Source organism: Erpetoichthys calabaricus, chromosome 11, assembly GCF_900747795.2.
Source record: "Erpetoichthys calabaricus chromosome 11, fErpCal1.3, whole genome shotgun sequence".
Lineage (NCBI taxonomy): Eukaryota > Metazoa > Chordata > Cladistia > Polypteriformes > Polypteridae > Erpetoichthys > Erpetoichthys calabaricus.
Window position 1 is genome coordinate 101,506,217 of NC_041404.2, and position 20,913 is coordinate 101,527,129.

Here is a 20,913-nt window from a genome sequence, read left to right on the forward strand (position 1 = left end):
GATGCTCCATGACTGCGTAGAATCTCCTTTCCAGCACCCTGACATAAGATTTTGCAGGTAGGCTGAGTAGTGTGTCCCTTAATAGTTGGAGCACACTCTGCGGTCCCCTTTTATAAAAATGGTCTGCCACACCAGGGACATAGCCCATGATTACCATGCAGCACTGAAAAGGCATGTCCACCATGACAGCCCAACAATGTCCACAGACTTCAGCATTTCTGGATGGATCTTATTCACTCTCGGGGCCTTGCCATTGTGGAGTTGCTTAACTATCTCAATGATCTCCCATAGGGAAATTGGCATTGTGAGCGCGGGTCTGAACACCATCAAACAAACACCACATCTTTATAAAAACACATGTTTATTAAACACCAAAAGTCCCATACAGCACACAGTGCTCCCGCACCAAACACCCTCAACACGGGCCTTCCTCTCAAATGTTTGTGGGCCACCTTTCCTCTCCTCACGGGAGCTTCATCCTGCTCCCACTCCCGACTCCAGCTCCTCTGATTGGAGTGAGGCGGACCCCTTTTATTTCCACCCGGATGTGCTCCAGCTGCCTGATGACGCTCTTCCAGCAGGCACTTCCTGGTGTAGCGGAAGTGCTGCACTTGCACCCGGAAGCACTCCAGGCATCCCTGGAAGGTTCTTCCCCCACCTTCCAAGGTGTGGCGGAAGTGTCGATCTCCCGGGGCTCCATGACGCTTGGGGCGCCTCTTGGCGGTGGGCCACAGGCCCCAAGTGGGTTTGAGCCTCCTTGCTCTGTCCCCGTGGTCCCTTCATCATCAGGGTGGTTGCCCCCTCATGGCCCGGGGTACGTATAGATTGGTCCAAAGTATAGGAGAGTCTAGCTTCCTTCGAGAGATTTAGTTCAAAAATCAAGCATTGTGGGTGGATGCATCCATATCTATCTATCTATCTAATCTAGCTAAAATGACAACTGTATTGATGTTTTTTGAACAAGGACTAATATCCGCAGCTGCTTGGTGAGAAGTATTGCACATTGCCTGTTACTTTTTCTTTTCTTTTCTTTTTTTTTAGAATATCCTGTGAGATGACAAATCAAACAGAAGCTCAAGTTTTAGATGGACGCTACATTAGTGTGGAGGAGCTTCCTAAGCCATGCCGGGCAGAAAGATGTGGCTGGGTACAAAGGAACCTGCTCTTGCCCTCACTGTGCTTGGTAGGAAAACTATTTATTTCAGTTGAAGATAATCTGCAATTATATCTCTAACAAGAGAGGCCCTAGCTATTCATATATATTTTTTAAATAGTAGCCTTCTCAATTACTGCAGGTTTTGCTCCTTCCTAGCAGAAGGTAACCTACCAGTTTTTAAACATTTGAGTCAGCTTTTTAATGTCTTTGTGACAGTTCTTTAATAACTTTTACTTATGTTGTCTGTTTAAAAGAATAACAATACAGAATAACAGTAAATCAATTCAGGTGAAATCCTACTCTCTACCACTCTACCTCATAATTCGTTGCATATGTGTGTGGTTCTCTGTGTGAAGAGACTTTCTAAAATTTGTGCAAACTTTACCCTTAATGAGTTTTAATCTGTGTCCCTATGTTCTTGTTGATGAACTCATTTTCAAGTAGCAACTAGGATTCACTGCACTAATTCCTCATAATTTTAAATGCATCATGTCACCTCTTTGTCTGTGTTTGCTTAAACTGCAAAGCTTCAGCTACTTCAATCTTTTTTTAATAACTCATTCCTTTCATTCCTGATCCCTGTTGGACACCAATTTTAATATCATTCTCATGTGGTTCCTTTCACCATAACTGTTTGCTTCTTATGTTTGAGAAAATTTTGTATACATCTACTATAAACACTATACCCAGAATTTATACTTTTTTATCTTAATGCCTAGCCTTCATGCAGCTTATTAAATGCTTACCTAAAAATCAAAATAAATACTTTTTTACCTCCTCATAGAACTCCACCATATAATGACAGATGTATTATGATTTGGGTTTTGTTAATAATTTTTTTATGATTTTTTTTAGATAATTATGCTTGATCTTGGACTTATATTTTGGCTTTTCAGAGCCATAGAATTCAATTCTGGTGTTTTTACAGTAATTCTCTTTAGGAGTTCTATAATTTTTTTGACCTTTATCTACCGTTTTGAATACTTAATAAATTGCCATTATTTTCCTAAACCTTTGTTGGGACAACATCCCACATTTTCATGAAAGTGGCCTCACAGGTCAACAACAACAACAGTTTGTTTCTTGTATAGCCCAAAATCACACAAGGAATGCCTCAACAGGCCCTTTTTTTGACAGTGTTGTGGAAAATACTTAGTAAATAAAAAAAATCTCGAGTCTTCACTATAAATTGAATTGAAAGACGTTCTTTATCTACACCAACCTAAGGCTCACTCAGGTTCATTTACATATAGTAGCTAGTAAACATTTCAATCCTACCAATGAGCACTCAGAGAAAAGGTACATTCTAGCAATACTCCTCTGTCATTAAATAATATCCCAAGATCCCCAAATAGTTAATCCTTAAAGGTTTTGTCTAAACAGTTGTTTTACAGAATAAGACTTCTTTTGTGTAAACTGTTACCATAGACATAGAACAAAGCATAAAGTTACATTTTTTACATATGATCTCATTTCTTAATATAAAGTGTGCTGGGTACATGTAATAATGTACTAGCATAACAGGCAGGCAGTGTCAAGCACTTTGTTTTCTTTTCCCCTTACAGTTCCTCCTTTGTTCTATCAGAACAACTAATCAACATTTTTACCAAGGTTTTTAGCATCATCATAAATTTTAGTTCAAAAAGAGATTTAATTAAATTAATTTTGTCTTCTTGACATATAGACAATCACAATAAGAGGATCCAATTGTTGTTATGAGCAATTGCTGTTGCCCTCTAGAAATTAGAATTGTGGTCATTGTTAAAGGACAGTGGTTTGATATCAAAGGTAATACCCTAGTCTGGAATTGGCATCATTTGGAGCTTGGATCCTTGTTGTCCTTTTACCCTTTATATTGGGATGGCTGTGGCAGTTTGGAGTAAACAGTTAACATATGCTGAAATTGCAACTCCCACAGCACCCTTTGGGTAAATCTGGATAAACATTTTCTCTACATACAATGTAAGTACCATTAAAGAGCATTTGGGGTTATGCCGAGTGAGAAAGAAATCCTTTTTGGAGCATGGGTAGTTTTAGGAGCGCTTCTAAAACTAACAGTGGTTTGTCCATGCTGTAAAAAGGCTGCCTATGATTTTAAATCGATGTAATTCTCTATTTTAACTCTTTTACTAATTGTATAAATCATGCGTATGATAGTGGTATTGATTACTTTTTTTCCATTCTTAAATATCAGAATTGAGAATGAGGTCACATTTGAATTGCAAGGGTTGTACCCAAGCTTCTTACTGTTGTTAAAAAAATATTATGCCACTAGCTGGAATCTTTAGTTATGTACCTAGGTTTTCCATTTCACAAGCTGTACACTCAGCAACACGTTGCATAAGACACTCCATGTCTTTTTATGTCTAATTATTATGTTTTTTGGCTATATTCCTATATTAACATAGGCCCAAAAAGCCACAATATTAATGTTTGTCCTGTTATGCCACCAACAGCTGCTAGTTAAAACTATATCTCTATTTATACTAATGCATTTATAGACGTATCCTGAGTGTCTCTATCTCAAAATACTTGTTGTATACCATTATATACCATATACAGGTAAAAAATTTCCCTTAATGTCAAACCTTATACTATACATTCTATTATTAAAAGTCAATAATCAATAATGCCTAAATGAGACTGGCTTAACTGGTAATATTGTAAGTGCTAATTATGGTAATAGTAACTAATATAGTACTAAATATAGTAGTTGTCATGTGTTATATTCTGATTAACTCCAGGAGAAAGGTAGTGGGCACAGTCCAGATTACATACAAACATTAATCCTTAAAGGTAATTTAATCCTTAAAAGGTAATTGTTGTCCTCTCACATCAAGTGTCAATGGTCCAATAAAATGAGGTCATTCTAAAAATATTTACTCTTACACATTCCGTTACACTAGCGGGATATTTTTCGTACGTGGATTACTCGTTTAGCCGGATGTAATTGTTGACGATTTGGCCTGATCCTGGATCTGTCGGGTTTTTCGAAACTCTTGCTGGAAGTGTTGTCATAGCAACACATCCTAATCCTCAAATCTGCTCGGAGCAGGTTTGTTCTATGTAAACAAGGATTAGCTCACACACTTAATCAGTGTCCGTGCGTGGAATTCATTTAGTCATGACTTTGCCGTTCATGAAATGAGTGACCAATTGATATATCGGTACGCAAATTATAAGAAGAGAATTTCATATAGAGAGGGTTTTTGCGCGATCGGCAAGATCCTTTACTGCTCCCAGAGGAAATTCTTTTCGAAAGATACTGCTTTAGCCGAGGGGGGAATATTGTACTCAAAAATTTATTAGGACCTTATATTTGAAGTCAAACTTGGCGAAGTCGGGCTCTCACAACCACACAGACAGTATGCATTGCTCTGAGGTTTTTTGCAAGCGGCACTTTTTTTATATACTGTAGGTGATATGGAAAATCTATCTAAATGTGCAGTTTGCCAGGCAATTCATAAAATCTGTTTGGCTCTGAAATATTTCCTTAGGGTTTTCATTGTGTTTCCTGGACACCTGCGTGTGCAGACAAAAGAGGCGTTTCATGCCATTGCAGGTAGGTAATACACAGGTAAAAACACCCACAGTTCCATAAAGAATCTCATAATCAGCCTAACATTCTCATTACCCAGGGTTTCCAAATGTGATTGGGGCACATGGGACTGATCACAGTGGAGTTTGATCAAACATTATTTGGAAAATGTATCTCTCCACCTCATAAATAATCAGACACAGTGTCTTCATCAAATATTTGACCTTTGTCAATATCTTGTTGGTCAGACACAAGTTCTAGGGATATGACATTCCCTGCAACTGACCCAACAAAAAAGAGGGCTATATGGAACATACCTATGGCACGCATTGAGGACAAATATATGCAATGACCATCCTTTACCTGAAATGAAGTGACCACTGCATCCTGCCACTGGTTCTGAGGAGGAGCTTCCCCCTGGAATTCCCTCAGAAACAGGGCGATGGGCATTTTGCTGGAGAGCCAACTCTTCTGCAGGGGTTAGGTCTGGATCGCGTGGACCTCCACCTGTTTTTTGCTTGTCTGCCTTCTTATTAGCTTTAAAATTAATTTACATTATATTTGATTCTTTATGTCAACAATTCTTTAAATAGTTATATACCAATATTTACCAGTTTGAAGTATATTCTTGTACTTCACTTTAACCTGTTCCCGTGTTCTCCTTGTACTCACGTTTGATCTGGAATTATGACATATTAAATAATAATTAATCTGACACATAGGAAATGAAACGCTGCTTTCAGTAAGTACAATGCACACGCATTTAATTTGTCGGCCACTTTTTCCCAGCCATCTTTTCTGGTTTGGGCTGCTTTTGCAGTGTTACCCCTTGTGCATATTAAATATTGAAATTCTTCATGTCCTTCGAATGAAAGGTCTTGCTCCGCTTGTGTGAAAAAAAAATGCGCCCGTTCTTTCGTCATTTTGTTACAGCCTATCAAAGACTTGCTGATCAAGTTTTCTAGACTCAATATATATGGGCTTTTCAATCAGCGTGGGCGCGCGCATTCATCTCAGATGATTAGATCCAGCTAGACTAATCTACTACACGGCTGCGTTTGAAAAACCGAATTATCCCGGATGAGTTCCACTAGCATTAACTCATCCAAGATGAGGCATCTGATCGTGGATGATTTAAGCGATGTATGGAAAATACCCCCTAGGTATTGACCATGATAGGCTAATCACATTTTGTAACTATTTGCTGTTATATTATTTTATTTTCATTGTAGTATAGGTTAAATCCAAAGCAATCTATTAATCAGAATAATCATTCATTATTTACATTAATAAAACAATAGTTACAAATATTCAATAAGTACATGTTGTTCATGTAAGGAGTTAAATTGCCTTTTTGCGCTTGAAGATAATTTAACTTTTCTTCCTATATCACCCCACAGTTCAATTCCTCTTCGAAATAAAATACTGAAATAAACATATATTAAGTTGTGACAAAATAGCTTCTATAGTGGGGATTTAATATGATATGATAGTCAGGTCTTAGGGTCCAACATCCCAAAGCAAAGGATATTAATATCTAAAACTCCTGATCCGATGCCTTCTACAATTTCAGACACTCTGTGATCCTTTTTCTTTTTAGTGTCAGAGGTTACCAGCACATAAAAATCTCAAATTTTAGTTGGCTTGTTTGCATTAGGGAACTGTGATCCCTTTAACATTAGAATCCCTGAAGCCTACGAAAAAACTCGTAATTTCAGGCCACCTTAAATTCCTTTGTACCTCTCGATTAGCGTGTTTTGTTTTGCAAATATGTTGATCAGCACAAGCAGCAAGCAGCCTGCTATCCCATCCCCCCACCGACGCAGCTCAAGTCGCACAGAAGATTCTCAGAGTTCAAATCTGTTTATCTGGGTGTGAGGTGCCTGGAGTTTGTATAGGGTAAATAATGTATCGTTATTTGGAATACGTGCATTTCATGTGTGTTCTGTGTTTGGCCTGGAACCCCTACAGATTTTATTTTTTTCTCCAGCCTTCTGGAGTTTTTTTTTGTTTTCTCTGTCCACCCTGGCCATCGGACCTTACTCCTTTCTATGTTAGCTAATGTTGTCTTATTTTAATTTCTTATTTTGTCTTTTATTTTTCTTCTCTTCATTATGTAAAGCACTTTGAGCTACTTTTTGTATGAAAATGTGCTATATAAATAAATGTTGTTGTTGTTGTGTACAAAGATCTATGTAAATGTAGAATGACAGGAAATGCAAGGCATTAATTGTTGAACACATAACTAAAACAGAAACGTTTTCATGTTTTAGTCTTAGTAATAATTGACAAAATGTAGACATGAAGTGTATAATGTGTGACGACTGAAGTTCAAATATCAAATTAACACTTTCACAAAAGGTACAAGTATAACAAAACAAGTTCCTGGTGTTGCGCTAACATCATGCACCAAAAGGTGTGAGCTTTTTAAGTGCGAGCAGGAGCACGCAGGTGGCCGGATGCTTGTGCTATAACATGCTTGACCTGGCAGCAATCAATGCACATGTACTGTGCAAGGCATGTACAGGGTCCACTGAGAAAAGAAGAGTGTTCATGGTTCACCTTGTAGAGGAACTTCATCGTTGCTTCTTACAAGAAAAGTTGATGGAAAAAGAAAAGGAGGATGCAGCATCGACAAGCTTCTGTTCCAAGACAGCAGCCTTTCCCAGGAAAGCAAACTGAGTCAGTGTCAGACACCCCTTCAATGTAATAGGAACCACGCCACAGAGAGAAGTGTGTACATTGCAACAGGTACACATGTCATAAATGTAGAAAGGACGACGGTTCTTGGGTGTGTGGGAACTGTTAGCATTTAAATTTGATGATTGCATGTAGCATGGCCTCTCTGTACTATTCTTTCCTCTGCATGTCCTGGAGTACAAAAGAAACACCACCATGCACCAAAATGTGGAGACTAGGCAAGACTGAAAAAAAAAAACCCCGCAGTCACTGATTACAACCGCAAAATGGTATATAAATGAATATGAATAATATGAATAATGTTGCATCTGTGCCACAATGTTTTCCGAAATGTACTATACAGGTCATAAAATGGATAATTCCAAATATCATATATACCTATATCTCTGTTTTTTGTCAGTGCGGCTTTGACATCATGGATCATAAGGTGCATACTAATTCAACATGAGCAGGAACACTCACTAAAACTGAATAAAAAAAATCAAGTGACGGTGAGATATGAATAAGGCAGACTCACCAGCGTTTATGTGCCAGCTTTTATCCATCCAGATCAGAGAATTTCCAGTTCTATTGTCTCAAAACACCACTCACATCTACAGTTACCGGGAGACTCTTGATTACAAGTCAACCGATCTTACCGCTCGCCACGGAAACTGTTGTATCATCTTCGAACCTTTTGTGAAAGTGTTTATTTGATCATTGGACTTCAGGCTTCGCACATTATATAGTTTATGTCTACATTTGTCATTTATTAATAAAATATGAAAAACGTTTCTGTTTTAATGATGTGTTTACACAAATTATTGTAGAAACGGAATACACATGAAATGCATGTGTTCCAAATAACGATCTATTTCCATTCTAAAACTCCAGCACTTCACTCCCAGATAATCAAGGCTGGAACTGGGAGAACTTTGTGCCCATTCTGCAGCAGTGGGGGATGGAATATTAGGCTATTTACTGCTTGTCTCAATCGGCACATTTACAAGACAAAAGACGCTGACAGAGGGGTGCGAAGGGATTTAAGGTTGGCCAGATTTACGAGTTTTTTCGTAGGCTTTGGTAATTCTAGTGTTAAGGTGGCCCGGGATTATAAGTTTTTCATAGGCTTCAGGGATTCTAATGTTGACTGGAACTTGATTGAAAAGTCTAATAACCCTCGGATTCGGTACAGACCACTGCTGGAGGCGGACGACCTTGCATTAAAATGCGTAGTTGACATAGCAGTTCAAGTTGAAAATACAGAGCACTGCAGTGCCAGCATTTGCAAAGGTGAAGTAAACAATCCTCTGGCCACATCATCATCATTGAACACGCAAGCGGGATCTGCCGTCCTTGATGCTTTTTTCCCAGTCCAGTACATGCGGCTGGCAGGAAATAATATGCAGTCTAGTTGAGGTAACTGTGGTGCAGATACACATATGACAAGAGCGCTTGCCTGTCCAGCACGAGTTCAGAGGTGTAGAAAATGTCAGAAAATGAATCACTTCTCCAGATGCTGCCTTTCTGCACCTGCATCACTGCAAACAGTTCAGCATGCTAAATCTAATATCCAGGCAGTGTTCTACAGTAATCCACACAGTCAACTGCAAACAGAATAATTTCAAACTATGCCATATTTATTTGGAAGACATCTGCCTGTCTTTGCTAATTGACACTAGTGCAAAAGTTTCTTTATTGAACTGGCATACATATTCAACCTTTTTCTCAGATCTTTTCCTTCAGTCCCCAACCACACCACTCCAAGGATATGGGAACACTGATATTGTAATTCATGGAATTTATATATATATATTTTTATATATATATATATATATATTGTCACGCACAAGCACATGGGGAGCAGTCTAAGGACCCGACGCGCACCGTAGAAAGCCATTCTGGGGGCCAAAGGCAGCGTACTAACCTCTCTTTCTTTATTTCTCCAGAAAGATCGAAGCACCACCGCCGTAAAGCCGCCCGGATGACTACATTTCCGGGTTCCTTCTGGTCCCCCCCGATGACGTCAGCCGACGTCCACCATCATACCTTTCCCAGCATCCCACTCGTTAATTTCCGGTCCACCACTATAAGTTGTCCGTCTTCCCGTTCCCTGATGTCTCTGATTTTTTGTTGAATTATTGACCTAAAATTTTGTTCTTGGAAACAGTATACGGGGCTAAAAACCCCAAACCTTTACAAGTCTTTTTGTGCTTCTTTACAGTGGCGTAGCCAGCAGAATACCTCCCGAAGATGTTGGAAGGGTATGACCTAAACACAGTCTTGACTGCTTTGGCAAATGAGCTCCAGGCCATCAAGTTGTAGCAGGAAGTCTCAAAGATGGAACTTGTAGAAACTAAGAGGCGGCTGGCGGTGGCGGAAGCGGTAAAGCCAGAGCCCACGTGGCCACCTCCACCTCCAATCATTTCCCTCTCCGAAGCAGATGATATAGAGTCCTATATGTCTGTCTTTGAGAGGACAGCGACCCGCAACCAGTGGCCACGGGCAGAGTGGGTGACCATCTTGGCGCCCTACCTGAAGGGACCTGCGCAGCAGGCGTATCATGACCTCCCCAAGGAAGAAGCCGACCAATATAACCTCCTACGGCGTCACCTCCGGCCAGCAGGCGAGGGTATTGCGGCAGTGGCGATTCGACCCCGACCTCCCGGCTAGAGCCCAAGCGTTCGAGTACTGGGGCAAGATCGGACGCTGGCTACGGCCCGACATCAACCAGGCTCGCCAGGTGGTCGAGCAGGTTGCCTGTGAAGGCTTAGCCCACGTGATGCCGGACTACAGTACCTCGCCCAGCCGGTCAGGAGACACCCATTTAAAGAAATGAACGGTCTTCTGGAGGTATTTGAACGTCAACTGGCGGTGAACCAAATCGGGGGGTCTGAGAAACCGGCTTGTGGGAACCAACAGGGACGGGGCGTCACCACCGAGCCCACCCGCCGCACTACGGAGGCTCCAGCTAAACCGAAAGACAGGGTGCCCACCCTGCCACGCTATTTTAAGTGTGGCGAGGTGAGGCATATCATCCCTACCTGTCCCCTCAACACGGAGCCAATGGACTGCAGCTGACCAAAAGGAGAAAGGTACTGTGCACTGCAAAACCCTCTGGCGATCACCGATAAGGGAGTGATGTTGTTGAATGGGAACTTGGTGATGGCATTGTTTGATTCCGGGAGTAACATCACCATTGTTGCTCACCGTTATGTTCTACCGCGACAGTGGCTGGCTCAAAAGACGAGCGTAACCTGTGTGCAAGGGGAGACCAGATCTTACAGGTCCGCAAAGTGTTTTATAACCTGGGAAGGGAGGCCAAAACAACTACTCATTGCTGTACTGCCCGAGCCTTTCCAGTTATATATATATATATATATATTGTCACAGGAGGCTGGGGCTCAGACCCAGCCGGGATGCCGGGAAGGACCAGGAGGTGGCTTATACATCCCCCAGGCCTCGAGGGGGCAACTGCCCTGGATGTTAAGGGGACCACAGGGAAGGAGCAAGGAGCCTGAAGCCCAGTGGGGCCCGTGGCCACCGCCAGGGGGCGCCCCAAGCGTCATGGAGCCCAGGAGATCAACACTTCCGCCACACCTGGGAAGGTGGAGGAAGGACCTTCCAGGGACACCCAGAGTGCTTCCTTTGCAAGGGCAGCACTTCCGCCACACCAAGAAGTGCTGCCAGAAGAGTGTCATCATGCACCTGGAGCACATCTTGGTGGGAATAAAAGGGGCCACCTCACTCCAGTCAAGGAGCTAGAGTCGGGAGCGGGAGCAGGATGAAGCTCCTGTGAGGAGAGAAAAGGAGGCCCATGGACACTGGAAGAGAGGCCCGTGAAGAGGGTGATTGGTGCTGGGAGCACTGTGTGCTGTGTGGGACTTACAGTATTAGTGTAAATAAACCCGTGTGTTTTGGTAAAGTGCTGGTGTCTGTCTGTCTGTCTGTGCTGGGCTGGCTTTCACTATATATATATATATATATATATATATATATATATATATATATATATATAACAGGCATTAGAAACAAAATGGTCCACGTTTTGCTTTATTAAATAGAAATAACATGAACAGCAACTGCATGTTTTCTTTCACATTTCTTTCAATAGTTTCTTTTGAGCTGGTAAAAGTGCAAAACAGCCATTGCACACTTCAACTTATTAAACGTATTTTTGTCTCTTTTGTCACTAAATTACTTAATTAGTCTCTGTTTGCTTTTTCAAAAATATTGAGCAGGAAAAACTGTTTTAAAGATGAATTGTAACAACCTTGCTTGGAGGAAAAACAGTAAGTATAACCAGTGTAAAAATAAAAAATAAACAAAATAATAATGATAAAATAAACAATACAAAAAATATCTTGAAAAAAAGTGCAATTACTTGGCAAGAAGAGAAAATGTCATTTTGTATGAACTCAGGCCTTATTATTATAATTATATTATATTATATTATATTATATTATATTATATTATATTATATTATATTATATTATATTATATTAGTGAACAGCTGAAAATCCAATCTCACAGAAATAGGATGTTACAAAAGGAAGCAGAGTGCTTACAGCCTTCTCTCCTATGAGTGGGCACTCCCTCTCCACACCAAGCCAGAATTCACCTCTTTTCTGAATTGTAAACCTCAGCATTAAGGGTGGAAATACAGTAATCCCTCCTCCATCGCAGGGGTTGCGTTCCAGAGCCACCCACGAAATAAGAAAATCCGCGAAGTAGAAACCATATGTTTATATGGTTATTTTTATATTGTCATGCTTGGGTCACAGATTTGCGCAGAAACACAGGAGGTTGTAGAGAGACAGGAACTTTATTCAAACACTGCAAACAAACATTTGTCTCTTTTTCAAAAGTTTAAACTGTGCTCCATGACAAGACAGAGATGACAGTTCCGTCTCACAATTAAAAGAATGCAAACATATCTTCCTCTTCAAAGGAGTGCATGTCAGGAGCAGTGACTGTCACAGAGATAGAGAAAAAATGCAAACAAATCAATAGGGCTGTTTGGCTTTTAAGTATGCAAAGCACCGCGGCACAAAGCTGTTGAAGGCGGCAGCTCACATCCCCTCCGTCAGGAGCAGACAAAGAGAGAGAGATAGAGAGAGACAGAGTTTGTTTTTCAATCCAAAGTCAATATGTGCCCTTCGAGCTTTTAAGTATGCGAAGCACCGTGCAGCATGTCGTTTCAGGAAGCAGCTGCACAAAAGATAGCAACATGAAGATAATCTTTCAGCATTTTTAGACGAGCGTCCGTATCGTCTAGGTGTGCGAACAGCCCCCCTGCTCAACCCCCCTACGTCAGGATCAGAGAAAGTCAGCGCAAGAGAAAGAGAAAAGTAAGCTGGGTAGCTTCTCAGCCATCTGCCAATAGCGTCCCTTGTATGAAATCAACTGGGCAAACCAACTGAGGAAGCATGTACCAGAAATTAAAAGACCCATTGTCCGCAGAAACCCGCGAAGCAGCGAAAAATCCGCGATATATATTTAAATATGCTTACATATAAAATCCGTGATGGAGTGAAGCCGCGAAAGGCGAAGCGCGATATAGCGAGGGATTACTATAGCAGAAATTTGTGGATTGACAGGATCTATCACCCAGTCATAATGAGAACTGTTGTTTGGGAAATACTTCTGGAACAATTCTCTCAGTAAAGAGATGTGCTCCTTGAGACAGGGAATCACTGTGATGTCTCTGGAATGCCTGGTTTCAGCAAATGCACTCAGATTTTCAAATGAATCTGTATTTCCTTGATTACGCTTCCTGTACCAGCTTGTGAATAAATGCACTGATCTTGTCTGCCAGGTAAGGAAAGTGCCTGTCCTTGCCTTGAAGCTGAGACATGCAACTTTCATAAAAAACTGTTCTTCATTAAATTTGATTGCAGTTTTAGCATACCCTCATCCTCCAGAAAAAAAAACAGAATTTCCTCTCTGAGCTCAAACACTCTTTGAAACACTTTACCTCAGGATAACCACCCTGCTGTCAAATAACACAGCTGAATGTTCAGCTCCCATCTCTTAACAAAGTTTTCTGTCAGATAACAGTCAACAATCTTAAACAGTTCCTTAGCTGTTGTCCTGCACTGCATGTACTTTCAAGACAGTAAACATACACACAGTGAATCAGCATCAACAAAGTGTATGTCAGCAACGAACAAGCAGTTTTTATTGCTATCAGAAGCATCATCAAGTTATAAAGCAAAACACAAGTTCTTTTGTTTTTCAATTAGTTGTTCTTCCAATTCATTTGTCATATATGCGTTGTCACACACGTGCGCATGGGAGACAGCTAAACTGCTTGAATGAGGGCAATTCCGAATCAGACCATGATGTGGCAGAGTGCACTGATTCTTTTTTTCGCTTTTCTGCAGACCATTCGCGGGAAATTCCACTTGGCCCTGTTGATGTCACTTCCGGGTCCGAACCAATGGATGAAGACCTTTGGAGGTTCCAGCCCCTTTGATGTAATTTCTGGGCCGAGCCTATGGTTGAAGACCCTTCTGATCCCGGCCCCTTTGACGTCACTTCCTATACTAACTTTTAAAAGCCTCCACCTTTCCGCTATCCCCTCAGTTCTGTTTTGAACTCTGGTTTGTGCACATCAGTGCTATCACTTGTTTGCAATTTTGCAGCCAGGAAAACAATATACAGGTGGCTGCCCCAAACCTTGCTATGGCTCTAGATCGAGTTTGTGACAGTGGTGTAGTCGGCAGGATGACAAAATCCCAGAGGCGAGTCGACATCCCTAAGGCAGTCCTGATGGACCAAGGGAAGCCATTTACCTCAGAGATGTTCAAGGAAATGGCCAAATCACTCAAGATAAAGCATCTAAAGACCGCATGTATCATCCTCAAACCGACGGTCTAGTAGAGAGATTCAATCAGACTCTCAAACAAATGCTTCGTAATGTGGTCAGCGAGGACGGAAGAAATTGAGATCAGCTCCTCCCCCTCATCTTTTTTGCCTATCAGGAAGTCCCACAAGCCTCAACGGGGTTCTCACCTTTTGAGTTATTGTATGGACAACAACCCCAGGGTATACTGATTATTTAAAAAGAAGGCTGGGAAGAAGAGGCACTTCCCTCCACAAAAATATTACGTGATAGATTTGGTAAATTTTGACCCATCATTAAAAGTCACATGGAAGAGGCACAAGCAGCACAGGTCCGATATTATGACCGAGGCACGTCTTTCCAGGAATTCCAATCGGGAGATCGAGTCATGGCTCTTGTCCCTACCTCCCACTCTAAATTACTAGCCCATTGGCTAGGTCCATATGAATTTAAGGAGAGGAAAGGACTTGTCGACTGTTTGGTGAAACAGCCCAATTGTCAGACGAGTGAGCGGGTTTATCACGTAAATCTGCTGAAATGGTGGAAGGACAGGGATCCTGATCCCTCCTCCGGTCAGCCCTGCTCCCTCTTTGCTCACACTAGTAACCTTAACTTTGGTTCAAATTTAAGCCCCAGACAGTGACAGGAGGTGGAAACAGTAATCCTGTCCGTCCTGGAGGTAGTAAGTGAATCACCCTAATGGACCTCTATGATTGCGCATGGCATCATGACACAACCCGGGGTTATAGTTCGCAAACGCCCATATCGTCTTCCCGAGTCAAAAAAAGCAGAAGTGGAGCTTGAGATCAAGCACATGCTGGAACTAGGAGTAATACAGGAAAGTCATAGTCCCTGGTTCAGTCCCATCTTCTTGGTCAGTAAGCCTGACAGGAGTTGAAGGTTTTACAATGATTGCCGTCAGCTTAATCAAGTCTCCCAATTTGATGCTTATCCAATGCCATGAGTGGACGACCCCCTCGAGATGCTAGGACAGGCAGAGTATTTGACCACACTGGACATGACAAAGTGGTACTGGCAGGTTCCTTTAACGGACTCCACAAAGATTAAGACTGCGTTTTGTACCCCTAGCAGTCACTGGTAGTATCGTGTCCTCCCTGTGGATTACACAGGGCTCCTGCAAATTTCCAACATCTGGTGGATAGAGTGCACCGGCCAAATGTAATGAATTATTATTATTATTATAGTGCTGCCTACCTGGATAACGTGGTCCTCTATTCTAGCACGTGGAAGGAACACTTACAGCAGGTGCAAGAGGTATTACAGACAATTGGTGAGGCCGGACTTCAGATTAATCCAAAGAAACCTTTGGATTACATGAAGCCAAAGTATATCTCATTTAGAAATGGCCCCATCCATGAACCAAGTGGCAGGTCTAAGCCTTTCTGGGCTTAGTGGGGTACTACTGCCGGTTTGTGCCCCGATTCTCCGAGAGAGCGCCGCCCTTGACTGATTTGACAAGGAAGAGGGCACCAAACAATGTGGTATGGACTGATAAGACAGGCACTGCATTTAGTGACTTGAAACAGGCCCTTACGTCTGCACCAATCTTGAAAGCACCTAATTTTTCTATACCTTTCATTCTCCAGACAGACACTTCGGACACAGACCTGGGTGCCAGGCTGAGCCAGAGCATTGATGGTGTTGAGCACCCCGTTATGTTCCTGAGTCGGAAACTGTTGGAGCAAGAGACCAGGTATGCGCCTGTGGAGAGGGAGGCTTTGGCGATCAAGTGGGCGATTACACAGCTGAGGTACTACCTCTTGGGTTGAGAGTTCACCCTTGTCACGGACCATGCACCTGTACAGTGGATGGCCCTGCATAAGGAGTCGAATCCATGGGTCACCAGGTGGTCTCTTGACCTACAGCCATAAAAGTTGTTGCTCGTTCATCATCAAGGTTCTCTTCATGCCAACACCGATGCTTTTTCTCGGGTTCACGACCTCTCGGTCAGAAACACCCGACCCAATGGGTCTGGGCTGAGGGGGGGCCTTGTCACACACGTGCGCATGGGAGGCAGCTAAAGGGCTTGAATGAGGGCAATTCTGAATCAGACCAGGATGTGGCAGAGTGCACTGATTCTTTTTCTCGCCTTTCTGCTGACCATTCACGGTAAATTACACTTGGCCCTGTTCACATCACTTCCGGGTCCAAACCTATGGATGAAGACCTTTCCGGTTCTGGCCCCTTTGATGTAATTTCTGGACTCGAGCCTATGGTTGAAGACCCTTCCGATCCCGGCTCCTTTGATGTCACTTCTTATACTGACCTTTAAAAGCCCCCACCTTTCCCCTATCCCCTCAGTTCTGTTTTGGACTCTGGTTTGTGCACATCAATGCTATCACTTGTTTGCAATTTTGTAGCCATGATAACAATATATGGGTGGCTGCCCCAAACCTTGCTATGGCTCTTGTTTGAATTTGTGACAGCATCTTGTGATCATGTCATTTGACAGTGGGATAGCTAAGTTCTGAGGCACTAGACTCATCCAGCATAACAGACACCATATTCAAGGCTGTGGGGAGAATGAGCTTCTCCGCTATTGTATGTGGTTTCTTGCTTTGTTCAACTCTGTAGGCGACTTTGTATGAGGCTAATAGTGTTTTGGTATTCACTGCTGCTGCTGCTTTTACAAAGTGACTTTCCTGCTCATAGTATGTTTTTAGTTTTCTCTGAAAAAACTCGAGTGGCTAATTGATGTAACTGGGGTGTAATATTTCTATGTGCCTTCTTAATTTGTTTGGTGTCATACTGTCAGCTGCCAGAGTTTTCAGACATAAAGCACACAATGGTCTCTTTTTATCTTGGGTCACACTGACAGTAAACCCAAGAGTAACATAGACTTCATCATACTTTCCTGACTTTGGCTTTGAATTACTACCTTTGTCTGATTTGTTGATTTCAGAACCGTCGCCAGGTTTTCTTTTTGTCCATACCAAAAATATGTCCATGTTTTACTTCACGTTTATTTTGCTGTCTGAAAGGAAAAAACCCTAATGAACCGCTTGTTATTACTCCCACTTGAAACATGAAAATTCAACTTTAGTTCTGCTACACATTTTAGGGATTTGTTGTACTTCACACCCACCCTGCAGTGCCATAGCACCCACTGGGAGGGACACGCCACACACTTTAAGAATCACATTTTTGAGGGGAATTACTGCATCCAAAGCATCTCTCAAGGTCATATTATAATTTGATGTTAGCCGATCTAAATTGTTTTCCACGATTAAACTTGACTTACACAAGGTATCTATAAATTTTGAAGCAGAATTACAATCTAGATGTCACACTATCTTTGTTTTAGTGTATTGGTAGGGCTAAATCAAATCAGACTTAATTAAGTAGTGTTCAGAAATAACTTCATTTAATGGAATAATATTTACATTTAATATTTACATTTTTAATTTCAACTCAATCTGTTTTATTTACATCTAATGTGTGGTTATGATTATGAGTTGGACAATCTGACAAAATAGCAAAACATTTGCTAAAAGTGTGAGTTTCCACATCAATGTGTACATTAAAATCCCCCATCAACACTACACAATCATAATATATAGCCAAATCAGATAAAGGGTGCCAAATTCAGTCATGAGCAATGAATATGGCCATGGTGATTTGTAAACTAGCACTGCAATGGAATCTGTTTTAATATTTGAAATGAGTGCCAGAAAGTATGTGAAGTCACCTAAATGTTTACAAGTGATTTGGGTTTTGCTATAATAAATTATTCCAAGGCCACCTCCTTGACTAGAACCTCTAGAATTATGTAGAAATGTGTATCCATCTGGTTATGCCACAGCAATGGGAACAGTGTCAGATTTATTAAGCCTAATTTCAATGAGAAGACAAAAATCAGATGTTGTACTTAATACAACATCATTTACCAAAGCAGCTTTACTTCCAAAAGAGTGAATGTCTAATAAGCAGCATTTAAAACTGCATAGATGTTTCTGAACTGGTGATATATTTTTTATTTTAATCTGAACTAAGTTACTATTACAGGTTGCCCTAGTGGAAGATCTGGTTTTAACCCTTGTTCACATTATACACCACACTTTTTAGTCAGTCAGTCAGTCAGTCATTTTACAACCCGCTATATCCTAACACAGGGTCATGGGGGTCTGCTGGAGCCAATCCCAGCCAACACAGGGTGCAAGGCAGGAACAAATCCTGGGTAGGGCACCAGCCCACCACAGGACACACACACACACACACCAAGCACATACTAGGGACAATTCAGGATCGCCAATGCACCTAACCTGCACGTCTTTGGACTGTGGGAGGAAACTGGAGCACCCAGAGGAAACCCTCGCAGACATGGGGAGAACATGCAAACTCCACGCAGGGAATACCCGGGAAGCGAACCCAGGCCTCCTTACCACGTGGTAGCTTCTAACTACCACTGCACCACCGTGCTGCCCCACTTTTTGGTTATTAAGTAATTTAAAGTTTGCCTCAGAACTAAATTTATAAGATGCCTCACAATAGGGATTATGAGTAACAGCTACAGGATAGTAACAGATGGGATAAACAACAGACCATGATTTAAGATCACAAGACTGCAGCCTGTATGGTGATCTGATCAGTCATCCAGGCAGTTTTGCTGCTATATTTTGGGATAAAAAAGATCCCCTCCAGTTAGGATCAAGACCATTTTTCTTGAAAAATCCAGGCCTTTCCCAAAAATCATCCCAATTGTTCACAAAGGTAATGCTTTCATTTGCACACCAGGTTTCTAACCAGCAGTGAAAGGAATGCAATCTGCTAAAAATCAAATCCAATCTATATAATCTTGGTAAGGGGTCAGACACAATTACATGTATATTATGACATTTTCTATATTCTTTGGTGTATAGAGAGATGAAGTTCCCCTCTCAGATTGCTGCAAATAAATATTGCTAGTGCTAACATGCAGAAATTAGGTAGATACTTCATCGTCCTTGAGAAGATCCAAATTAACCACTACGTCAGATTTCTTCACCCTGGGAGGCATTTAACATTATGTGCTGGTTTGGAATTCTAATATTCAGTGCTATAGTGTTGCCAGTTCTGAAAACTTTATTGTCCTCAGTATCCACAGGCACACTGCAGAGTGCTGAGAACCTGTTCTGGGTCCGAATTGGTGGCCTGAGTGCTGAGGGACTAAGTTTAGGCTTTTTAGACCCCTGTCTCACTGTTATCCAATGTGTTGTAATCTGCCTACCAGGCATGTGTACCTTAAAGAAAAAAGGTCCTAAAATAGGTAAAAGTCGACTTTCATAGAGCAAAAAAGAAAAATTACTTAGCTCTTTTAAATGTTGAAGTGTGAGTGTGCGTTTCGCAAGGATTTTTAACTTTGGCTTCAGCGGGTTCATGTAGCAGGACGCTGCTGACAGGTCAGACGCTTCTCCAGGTGAGGCCTGCTGGAGGACACTGTGTGTACCCCATCATAAAAGCAAGTGTCTCATTAGCCCCCAGTGTTAGCAAAGAGAAAGGTGCGGAGTGTTTAGTTAGTGCTTGCATTTGTGAGAGGAGGGGATCCCCAAGAAAAGATAACTTATTTTTGTAGTACGTCTCATCTCCTCTGAGGGGAGCGCATCGGGATATGCTCGAGTTTGTGCTCGTACTGAGGGGACCACCTGTGCAGAATGCACCTGTGTCAGTCGTTATTGGTGTAAGGAAGCAGCATGTAACAGGACTGGCTGAAGATTTGTTCCCCGTTATTAAGGGCACTTCCTGACTCTAGGGATTGTCTTCTAGTCTCAGTGGTGTGGTGGTATAGCTCATTCGTTAGCATACCAAACAGCAGCTTTAGCTTTACTTGTATATATTTTCTTGTTGTGTAGAAGTACAGATATCTCCTGGTTGAAGTATTGTTTTGGTGGAGGCATTTATATAGATTTTGGATTTGAACACTTTTTGTTTTTCTTGTATATATTTTTTTATGTAAATATTTTTTTTGTGGATTCTTTGGTCTTCATTGTGTGTAGTTTCTTCCTGTTTGTTTTTTTTTCTTTAGTAAGACTACAATTTTGTGTATATACATTTTTGTTTTCATTTTTCATTTTTGGGACTGACAGCTTCACTGTAAATATAATTTACTGTTTTTGTGCACCTGTAAATAAAACCTACTTTTGTTTTGGAAATTACCAACTATTTGTGTCTGTGTCTCCATGTGTGATTTCTCTCAAGTCTGATCCCAGTAGGTCCTGAACTACAAGACTCCCACTGTGTAGTCTGGTGCCAACCTTCCCACTACACGGAGTGTCACACACTCACCCTGTGGCTGAATTAGTGTTACTGATTTTGGCCACTCAATAACTATAGTGTTACCTGGAGAGACTGAAGCTGAATCAGAAGTAGTCAAATTGTCTAAACAAACAAGCCAATCTAATTTTCAGTTTGCCTAATCGATATCAAGTTCTTAAGATGGTCCTCTAATTTGTGTATTTTCAACACTAAATTAACTAAGCACTTTTGGCAGGTGAAGCTGACTGTATTGTCGACCAGAAAACCTGAAATATACATGCTGCAGGACACACAACATATAAACGCTTCCCTGACCAGCAGAGAACAGATACAGTTTACATTCAGCACCAAGTTCTTCTTTATCCTTTTCTGCAATAGTTTTGGTGCTTTCTGCCGAATCACTTTGAGACCGTCCGCTTTAAGCTTTCACCATCTGCCGGG

At 41.5% G+C, this 20,913-nt stretch overlaps 1 protein-coding gene across 1 annotated transcript in view; it reads left to right on the forward strand.

Annotated features, from left to right (window-relative positions):
- The first annotated feature begins 1,053 nt into the window (after window positions 1–1,053).
- Window positions 1,054–20,913, forward strand: part of LOC114661354 (excitatory amino acid transporter 2-like) — a 500,553-nt gene continuing 480,693 nt past the window's right edge. The window contains exon 1 of the mRNA XM_051933547.1: window positions 1,054–1,183. Within this exon, the coding sequence (XP_051789507.1) occupies window positions 1,123–1,183 (61 nt within the window). The 5' untranslated portion in view covers window positions 1,054–1,122. The remainder of the gene's footprint in view (window positions 1,184–20,913) is intronic.